The 10,067-nt window shown below is 56.3% G+C and overlaps 1 protein-coding gene across 1 annotated transcript; it reads left to right on the top strand.

Moving 5' to 3' along the window:
* Positions 1–19: 19 nt before the first annotated feature.
* TXLNA (taxilin alpha) lies at positions 20–10,037 on the top strand. Its single transcript, XM_033080601.1, has 11 exons — positions 20–124; positions 1,580–1,702; positions 2,385–2,723; positions 3,759–3,850; positions 4,932–5,102; positions 6,549–6,743; positions 6,833–6,952; positions 7,081–7,155; positions 7,465–7,557; positions 7,763–7,858; positions 8,277–10,037. The coding sequence occupies exons 2-11, from the start codon at positions 1,594–1,596 to the stop codon at positions 8,556–8,558; spliced, it is 1,572 nt and encodes a 523-aa protein (XP_032936492.1). The 5' UTR covers positions 20–124; positions 1,580–1,593; the 3' UTR covers positions 8,559–10,037.
* The last annotated feature ends 30 nt before the right edge of the window (positions 10,038–10,067 follow it).

Raw genomic sequence — 10,067 nt, 5'->3', positions numbered from 1 at the left:
CACCGGCCGGGCACCGGCACCCACCGCCCCCGCCGATGCGCCGGGCCGCCGCCGGGCCCTGCGCGCCCGTTGGCTGAAGAACGAAGCGACACCTGCGTCAGACCGGCGGCGCTGACGTCACGGGGTGCGCGCGTGACGTCACGGCGGTGCGGGGAGGGGGCAGCGCGGGGCTGCTTTAACGGGGGGGGCACCGGGGGGTGGCGGCGGGGCCTCCTCCGGGGGCTGGGCCAGAACGGGACCGTAACGGGGCTGGGGGGGGCGGTTCCCGGTGTAACGGGGGCGGCTCGGGGGAGCGGGGATGGACGGGCCGGGAGTGCCGGTACCGAGGGAGCGATGGGCCGGGCTGCTGCGGGGCCGGTTATCGCTCCGAACCCCGGTTATCGGGGTGATAACCCGAGCCTTGTTATCACCCCGGTTCTGTACCCCTAACTCCGGTTCCCGAGCCCCGGTTCTCAGCCCGGTTATCCCCCCTCAAGCCCCGGTTCTCGGCCCGGTTATCAGCCCCGATTCTCGGCCCGGTTCTCGGCTCGGTTCTCAGCCCCAGTCCCGGTTATCAGCCCCGGTTATCACTCCCCGAGCCCCGGTTCTCGGCCCGGTTTCACCCCCCAGCCCCGGTTATCAGCCCCGGTTATTATCCCAGTTATCACCCTCAGCCCGGTTCTCAGCCCGGTTTCACCCCCAGCCCCGATTATCCCCCCGGTTATCACCCTGGTTATCCCCCCCAGCCCCGGTTATCACCCCAGTTATCACCCCGGTTATCAACCCCCAGCCCCGGTTATCAGCCCCGGTTATCCCCCCGGTTCTCATCCCCCCAGCCCCGGTTATCCCCCCCAGCCCCGGTTATCACCCCGGTTCTCACCCCAGTTTCACCCCCCAGCCCCGGTTATCCCCTCCAGCCCCGGTTATCCCCCCGGTTGTCCCCCCCAGCCCCGGTTATCACCCCGGTTATCAGCCCGGTTTCACCCCCCCAGTCCCGGTTATCCCCCCGGTTATCCCCCCGGTTATCCCCCCAGCCCCGGTTATCCCCCCGGTTATCAACCCCGGTTATCCCCCCGGTTATCCCCCCAGCCCCGGTTGCCGCAGCAGCAGCGATGGAAAAGCCGCTCCCGGGGCTCGGGCAGTGCCGGTACCGTTACCGGGGCTGCCCCGGAGCTCCCGTCCCTCACACGGGTGAGCGCTGCCCACGCTCTCCCCTCGGGTTTTCCTGGCAGGAAAATCCCGGCGGGCTCGGGATCTGCCCCTTCCTCCCTTCCCACACCGGCAATCAGCACCCACAGCTCCTCAGTGACACCCCGGGGCTGGGAACATCCAACCCTCGGAGGAGGAGCTGCGATTCCAGGCTCTGCTCAGCCAGGGAATTCAGGGAATTCTCATTTCTGGGCCAGCTTGATAATCCCAAAAATTGGGAAGGACTGAGGGGGTTGTACCCAATGGGAAATTTCTGTTGTCTGTGAGTTGGGAGGGGATTCCTGGGAGTCAAGAGCTGCTTCCCTCAGCACAGAGCTTTGCTGAGAGCAGGCTCCTTCCTCCCAAAAATCCTCCAGATGTCCTTAAAACCTCTCCCTTTCTGTCCCTGCAGTCTGAGAGGCTGTGATGAAGAACCAGGGAGTGGAGACCAAAGCAGCTCCACGTCCTTCCAGAACGAGCAGCGGGATGGGGCTGGAGGAGGGAGACTCACCTGAGGCTGCAGCTCCCCCAGAAGGTGGGGGAACCCCTGAGGGGTTCTGGGGACATTCCCTGGAGTGTGCCAGGGTGGGTTGGAGCCTGGGAGTTGCTTTTTCTGTGTCAGACTGGGCTGCTGTATCCAGCTTTTTGTAGGAGTAGATAATCCTGGTTTTTCAGGGTAGAAAATTTGGGTTTTTCTCCCTTTTTCTGTGTGTGTGCAGTCCTGGAGGAGTTCTCCATGTTTGATCCCAGAGATGATCCAGCTGCTCTTACCCACATTTTTCTGTGTGAGGTTGGGCTGCTGTATCCAGCTTTTTGTAGGAGTAGATAATTCTGGTTTTCCAGGGTAGGAAATTTGGGTTTTTCTCCCTTCTTCTGGAGGAGTTCTCCTCTTCCCTGTTTGATCCCAGAGATCCAGCTGCTCAAACTCATTATCATGCTAAAAACCCAGCCTTGGAGCTGCCAATTCCCCTGGGGTGGGGAAAAAAAAATCTCACACACAACCTTCCTTAAAAAAACAAAAAAAAAGGAGGGAAGAGGAGGAAATTCTGACAGATGTCAAGAGCTTGGTCACGCTCTGCTGATCAAAGCCTGTTCCCATTGTCAGGACAGACAACAAATCAGCTTATCCAGCAGTGTGAGAAGGGTGGAACCCCAATGCTGGGAACCCAAATCCTTTTTATTTTTTTGTTGTTTTCTCATTTTTTTCTCCCCCTCAGCTCCCCTGACACAGGAGGATCCCAAACCCTCCCGCCCCTCCGTGCGCGACGTCTCCGAGGAGCTGAGCCGGCAGCTGGAGGACATCCTCAACACCTACTGTGTGGATGCCAGCCAGGAGAACCAGGGGGAGGAAGGAGGGCAGGGAGAGCCCCCAGAGCCTGAGGAAGCCGAGAAAGGGCTCAGTGAATCCCCCAGGAACGGGGAGCAGGAGCCAGGAGGCCCCGAGATGAACGGGGAGAAGGAGAGCGCCAAGGGCAGCGAGGAGTTCCGGCCTGGAGAGGAGGCTGGAGACAGGGATCAGAAGAAAGCTCAGGAGAAGAAGAAAGCCAAGGGTTTAGGTGAGGGGTTCTGTGTCCTACAAGAGTTTAGGTGAGGGGTTCTGGGTCCCACAAGGGTTTAGGGAAGGATTCCCTGCTCCCTCAAGGGTTTAGGTGAGGGGTTCTGTGTCCCACAGGGGTTTATGGAAGGGATTTCCAGCTCCCCAAGGGTTTAGGTGAGGGATTCTGTGTCCCACAAGGGTTTAAGTGAGGGATTCTGTGTCTCATAAGAGTTTAGGTGAGGGGTTCTGTGTCACCACAAGGGTTTAGGGAAGGATTCCCTGTCCCCCAAGGGTTTAGGTGAGGGATTCTGTGTCTCCCAAGGGTTTAGTTGAAGGATTCTGTGTCCCACAAGGATTTAGGTGAGGGGTTCTATGTCCCACAAGGGTTTAGGAAAGGGGTTCTGTGTCCCACAAGGGTTTAGGTGAAGGATTTCCAGCTCCCCAAGGGTTTATGGAAGGGATTTCCTGCTCCCTAAGGATTTAGGTGAGGGGTTCTGTGTCCCCCAGGGTTTTGGGTGAGGGATTCTGTGTCCCACAAGAGTTTTGGGAAGGGGTTCTGTGTCCCCCAGGGTTTTGGGTGAGGGATTCTGTGTCCCCCAAGGGTTTAAGTGAGGAGTTCCCTGTCCCACAATGATTTAGGGAAGGATTCCCTGCTCCCCAAGGTTTTAGTTGAAGGATTCTCTGTCCTTCAAGGGTTTGGGTGAGGGGTTCCCTGCTCCCCAAGGGTTCAGGTGAAGGATTCCCTGCTCCAGCTGTGCCTGAGGCTATCACTGGATAAATGGATTTTATCCCACACTAATTACCCTCAGGGAAATCAGAGCCTTGGGTATGTTTGGGAACATCCTGTGCTCACCCAGTGCATTCTGAATTCCCTGGGTTTCTCTTTTCCTGGGCACAGCTGGCTCCAGCCAGCCCAGGGATGATTCTCCCCTCCAAAAACCATGGGGAAATCCTGGCAGTGCCCTGTGTCCCTGCTCAGTCCCTCCTTTTTTCACCTTTATCAAACCATTTTATCCTCTTCATTGCATCATTCCCACTCCATGTCTCACTCCAGGCAAGGAAATCACTTTACTGATGCAGACCCTGAACACCCTGAGCACATCAGAGGAGAAGCTGGCAGCTCTGTGCAAGAAATACGCTGAGCTGGTGAGTCCTGGGGCTGGGGCAGGATCTCAGACCTTTGACAGGGACACTCCAGGGACACTCTGGAGCTCTCTGCTGTCCTGGTGGTGTTTGTGAGGTGTGGACAGAAGGAATTTTGGTAAATCTGAGTTCAAGAGGAGCTCGGATCTGTTGTCACACACACACAAAGCCTGATCCCACGTTTAACCAGAGCCAAGGTGGAGTTCCAAGCGTGGATCTGGAACTGGAGGAGGTTTGGGGCTCACTGTGAATGTCCAGAATGTCCTTGGGTGGCTTTTCCCTGTGCTGGGGGGACATGGAGCTCCTTCCAATTCCAGCAGGGTGGGAATTCAGGAGGGAGAAAGGTCATTGGGCTCTGTGTCACTCCTGTGTGCTCAGAAGTGTCACAGAGCTGTCCTAGGGTCTGTGTCACTCCTGTGTGCTCAGAAGTGTCACAGAGCTGTCCTTGGGCTCTGTGTCACTCCTGTGTGCTCAGAAGTGTCTCCAAAACTGTCCATGGGGCACAGTGAGCTCCTGTCCCCTGTCCTAGGGTCTGTGTCACTCCTGTGCACTCAGAATTGTCACAGAGCTGTCCTTGGGGCACTGAGAGCTTGTGTCCCCTGCCCTAGGGTCTGTGTCACTCCTGTGTGCTCAAAACCCCTGTCCATGGGGCACAGAGAGCTTGTGTCCCCTATCCCTGTGCTCTGTGTCACTCCTGTGCACTCAGAAGTGTCACAAAGCTCTCCTTGGGGCACAGTGAGCTCCTGTCCCCTGCCCTAGGATCTGTGTCACTCCTGTGCACTCAGAAGTGTCATAAAACCATTGTCCATGGGGCACAGCCAGCTCCTGTCCCCTGCCCTTGGGCTCTGTATCCTCCTCAGAAGTGTCACAGAGCTGTCCATGGGGCACAGTGAGCTCCTGTCCCCTATCCTTGTGCTCTGTGTCACTCCTGTGTCCTCAGAAGTGTCACAGAACCATTGTCCATGGGGCACAGCCAGCTCGTGTCCCCTTGGTGGAGCTCAGCTCTGCCCTGCTGCCCCCACACCCCTGGTGCTGTCCCCACACCCCACCCCGAGCTCCCCCCACCCTGTGCTGTCTCTCCCAGCTGGAGGAGCACCGGAACTCTCAGAAGCAGATGAGGATCCTGCAGAAGAAGCAGAGCCAGCTGGTGCAGGAGAAGGATCACCTGCAGAGCGAGCACAGCAAGGCCATCCTGGCGCGCAGCAAACTGGAGAGTCTGTGCCGGGAGCTGCAGAGGCACAACCGCACCCTCAAGGTGAGATCCTGCTCCTTCCCCACCTCCTGCACCCTCCATGGGCTCTCCATGGGCTCTCCATGGACTCTCCATGATCTCTCCATGGGCTCTCCATGATCTCTCCATGGGCTCTCCATGATCTCTCCATGATCTCTCCATGGGCTCTCCATGATCTCTCCATGGGCTCTCCATGAGCTCTCCATGATCTCTCCATGGGCTCTCCATGGGCTCTCCATGGGCTCTCCATGAGCTCTCCATGATCTCTCCATGATCTCTCCATGGGCTCTCCATGAGCTCTCCATGATCTCTCCATGGGCTCTCCATGATCTCTCCATGATCTCTCCATGGGCTCTCCATGATCTCTCCATGATCTCTCCATGATCTCTCCATGGGCTCTCCATGAGCTCTCCATGATCTCTCCATGGGCTCTCCATGGGCTCTCCATGGGCTCTCCATGATCTCTCCATGAGCTCTCCATGATCTCTCCATGATCTCTCCATGGGCTCTCCATCAGCTCTCCATGATCTCTCCATGGGCTCTCCATGATCTCTCCATGGGCTCTCCATGATCTCTCCATGGGCTCTCCATGGGCTCTCCATGGGCTCTCCATGGGCTCTCTATGAGCTCTCCATGATCTCTCCATGGGCTCTCCATGATCTCTCCATGGGCTCTCCATGATCTCTCCATGGGCTCTCCATGGGCTCTCCATGGGCTCTCCATGGGCTCTCTATGAGCTCTCCATGATCTCTCCATGGGCTCTCCCTGAGCTCTCCATGATGTCTCCATGATCTCTCCATGGGCTCTCCATGATCTCTCCATGATCTCTCCATGAGCTCTCTATGAGCTCTCCATGATCTCTCCATGGGCTCTCCATGATCTCTCCATGGGCTCTCCATGGGCTCTCCATGGGCTCTCCATGAGTTCTCCATGGACTCTCCATGATCTCTCCATGAATTCTCCATGAGCCTTCTCACCTTTCCCACTGTTTGCCCTCACTCTGCCATCAGAGATTTTGTAATTTTGGTGTTGAGCACAATCCCAGTTGTTATTTCAGGCTCCCATCAATGGTCACAGCAGTGGTCAGAATTGGTGGTTAGGTTTGATTTTTGTAAAAACTTTCAGGAAAATTGTGAATTCACAGCCTCACTAATCCCTGGAGCACAGTTTAGGGTGGCTCCACAGAATTCAGTTCAGCCAGTGTGATGTTATTTGAAATTGCAGAAAAAGAAAACACAGTCAAAAATAAATCCTCAGATAGATTAATCATGGATTGTTGGTTCAGAGATCCCAAATGTCAAAGATTTTTTTTTTATTTTATTTTACTGTAGCCCAGGTATGTACAAGCATTTCTGTAAAATGTGAATTTCTGAGGAGAGTGGAGAATTTTAGAAGGAAGGGAAGGGGGAAGGAGGCTGCATGGGTTGGCAACATCATTTTGGGAAGTTTTCTCCTTTTCCCCTCGTGCAGGAGGAGGGTGTCCAGCGTGCCAGGGAGGAGGAGGAGAAGAGGAAGGAGGTGACCTCCCACTTCCAGGTGACCCTGAACGACATCCAGCTGCAGATGGAGCAGCACAACGAGAGGAACTCCAAACTGCGCCAGGAGAACATGGAGCTGGCAGAGAGGCTCAAGAAGCTGATCGAGCAGTACGAGCTCAGGGAGGAGGTGGGTCAGCACAGGCAGAGGCTGCTCCTGCTGCCCCAGGGCAGGGAGAAGCTCTGGATCCCCCCTGAGCTCTGCTCTTCCCCCCACAGCACATTGACAAGGTGTTCAAGCACAAGGAGCTGCAGCAGCAGCTGGTGGATGCCAAACTGCAGCAGGCCCAGGAGATGCTGAAGGAGGCAGAGGAGAGGCACCAGCGGGAGAAGGACTTTGTAAGTCTTGGAGGAGTTGCTTGGGACATTTTTTTGCCTGTTATTGTGGATCCCTGGGTGTTATCCTGCTTCAGGAGGGCTGGGCTGTGCCCTCAGCATTCCCAGCTCACTGCTTTGCTCTTCCCCAGCTGTTGAAGGAAGCTGTGGAGTCCCAGAGGATGTGTGAGCTGATGAAGCAGCAGGAGACCCACCTGAAGCAGCAGGTGAGCTGCCTGCTCTGTGTGCTCAGTTTCCCTCCCTCCCTGAACAACCCAAAGTTCCTTCATCTGGGCCAGAGGGGCAGGATCCCTCCTGGGTCTGGTTTTGGTGAGCTGAGGCTTTGTTCAGGGATTGTTTCCCAGCACTGGGAGCAGTCATGGGATCAGGCAGGAGGTGTTTGTAGAACACTCTGCTCTGAGGAGGTTTCTCTGGGACAGAATTTTCCTTTGGCAGAGCAGCTGCTGCTGTTTGTGTGTCCCAGCTCAGCCCTTGGCTGGCACTGGGTGCCCTGAGCTCCCTGTCTCTCCCCACAGCTGGCTCTGTACACAGAGAAGTTTGAGGAATTCCAGAACACCCTTTCCAAAAGCAGTGAAGTGTTCACAACGTTTAAACAGGAGATGGAGAAGGTGGGTGAGATTTTTTTTTCCAGTTAATTTTTTCAGTCTACACCTAAAATTTGGGGTGACACATGAGGACCTGTGGGATGTCACTGCAATGCTCTCCCTGAGGTTTGTTTATTTGGGATGTCCTGAGCAGGAATTGGATCCCTGTGGGTCCCTTCCAGCTCAGGACATTTTATGAGTGGATTTTTGCCTTTCTGTGATTGTGTAGATGACCAAGAAAATCAAGAAGCTGGAGAAGGAGACCACCATGTACCGTTCCCGCTGGGAGAGCAGCAACAAGGCCCTCCTGGAGATGGCAGAAGAGGTGAGGGGAGGCTCTGCAGCAGCTGGGGGGGTGGCATGGGGACAGGACAGGTCCTGCCTTGGTGTTTTGTGGGAGAAAAGGGAGGAAGAAGCTCCTTGGTGCTTTCGGTGGTGAAGGTTTGCTTGGTCACCTCAGGTTTGCATTTTCACCTCAGGTTTCCCTGGAATCAATCATGAATGGTTTGGGTTAAAAGGGACCTTAAAGTTCATCCAGTTCCACCCCCTGCCATGGGCAGGGACATCTCCCCCTGTCCCAAATTTCTCCAGGGAGAATCTTGCAGGGATCCAGGGGCAGCCACAGCTTCTCTGTGCCAGACAGGGAGGAATTTCATCCCACTCTAAACCATCCCCCTGTCCTGCCACTACCCCCTGACATCCCTCTGGGGTTTCACCTCTCCCTCTGTGCCTCTCTCGTGCAGAAAACCCTGCGGGACAAGGAGCTGGAGGGGCTGCAGGTGAAGATCCAGCGCCTGGAGAAGCTTTGCCGAGCGCTGCAGACGGAGCGCAACGACCTCAACAAGAAAGTGCAGGACCTGTGTGCCCACACGGACCTGCTGGAGCCTCTGAAGGAGCCACCCCGGGACAGCTCCGAGGCAGCTCCGGATTCTCTGAGCTCGGGAAAGGCCCCGCAGAGCCCGGATCCCGCGGGAATCGCGGCAGAACTGAGCACGGCAGGGGCGGGGCAGAGCGGGACTGAGTGAGCCCTGGGCGGGGCACGGAGCTGGGCTGGGCTGGGAGCTGCTCCAGATTCCACTCTGCCTGTCCTGGGACAGGTGGGAAAGGACAGGACACAGCCCTCGTGGGGATGTGAGATTTCCTAGTTTAGGATTTTTGGAGGGGTTTTTTTTTAAGATTTTATATATATATATATATGAGATATATAAAAACGTGCAGGGCAACACTTTATGGATATCCATGAGAAGCAGAAGGGCCCAGCCAGCTCCCTGCCTGTGTGAATATTGAAAATACAGAGCTCAGCTGCTCATCCCTCTGACTAAAGGACCTTGGCACTGGCAGAGTCCCAGGGCACAGGGACAAGGGACGCTCCTCCACCGTCACAACGACTCCACCCCGGACTGAAAGCAGAGCTGGGAGAATTCCAGAACATTCCCAGCGCTGCCTGTGTGTGAGCTGAGGGCACAAGAGGCTGCTCCCCTCCTCTCCGTGGGACAAGGAGAAGCAGCAAAGGGGGTGCCTGGTCCCACCCCCGGGATTTTTTTTGCTCTTCCCAGGCCCTGCCAATGTCTCAAAACCGCCTTACGATTCACAGTTGCCTCTTTGCTGAACGCACACGTGCACAAAGTGTATTAAACAGTTAATCCAAAGGTCTCATTCCCAAGTGTTTTTGCATCGTTGTGCACAGGGATTGGGGAGGTGCCCCCGAGCCCCTCTGCCCCAGCCCCGGAGGCACCCACGGAGCTGGGACTGGAGGAGGATCAAACCTCCGAGCTGCGGATCGGCTCCCGGACTGCTCCTTCCTGTGCTGCCCCAGCCCCACTTCTGCTTTCCCTCTCTGCTTGGAAGAAATCTCCGCAGTGCTGCCTCACCCGGCGGGGCCTGGATGTGCTGGGAGGGAGTTTAGGGACGGACGTGGGAGCTGCTGGCGCCGGGTTTTGGGATTTTCTTCGGTGTCTCAAGACTTTGTCATTTCGCTGTTGTTTTGGAAAGACTCGACTCGCTTCGAACCTCGCTGCAGCTTCTGTTTATGACAGACTTTTATTCCTGGCATTGCCTTCCTTGTGCTGGGAGCTGGAGCCAGCTGGAGCCGTTCCCCAGGTGGATGTGTCCAGGTTGGGATTCTCTCCTGGCCCCACAGCTGCTCTCACACCTTCCCTCCAGCACGGCCCTGCCTCTTCCAGCTGCTCCCTTTTCCTCGGGGGAATCCAGGTCTGAGGAAGGCAGGGACAGGCTCCGAGGCTCCGCAGAGCCGTGGCTGGACATCCCCTGGGCCAATCCCCGGAGCTGCGGTGGCTTTGTCTTCCAGCCCCTCGCGGTTCCTCGGGGATGCTCCGTGAATGTAGCCCCGGCCGGGCTGGGCGGGATCTGGACTTCAGGAAAAGGAAAAACCCCTTAGCAATCCACCAAACCCTTTTTTTTCCTCTTTTCCCTGTTACGGTACAGAAACCCCCGCGGGGGCTGTCGTGTGTATCCTGTATCCAATAGAAACGCTCCCAACCCCGCTGCTGCCTCTCGTTCTTTATTTACCGTGG

This window comes from Catharus ustulatus, chromosome 26, assembly GCF_009819885.2.
Source record: "Catharus ustulatus isolate bCatUst1 chromosome 26, bCatUst1.pri.v2, whole genome shotgun sequence".
NCBI lineage: Eukaryota > Metazoa > Chordata > Aves > Passeriformes > Turdidae > Catharus > Catharus ustulatus.
Note: the sequence above shows the minus strand (reverse complement) of the source record. Positions and strands in the feature narration are given on the sequence as shown.

Excerpts from the sequence above, each read along its gene's own strand:
- TXLNA (XM_033080601.1), top strand. The coding sequence starts at position 1,594 with ATGAAGAACCAGGGAGTGGAGACCAAAGCAGCTCCACGTCCTTCCAGA. Across the intron at positions 2,724-3,758 it reads GAAGAAAGCCAAGGGTTTAG|GCAAGGAAATCACTTTACTG; the intron begins GTGAGGGGTTCT and ends GTCTCACTCCAG. Across the intron at positions 7,156-7,464 it reads AGACCCACCTGAAGCAGCAG|CTGGCTCTGTACACAGAGAA; the intron begins GTGAGCTGCCTG and ends CTCTCCCCACAG.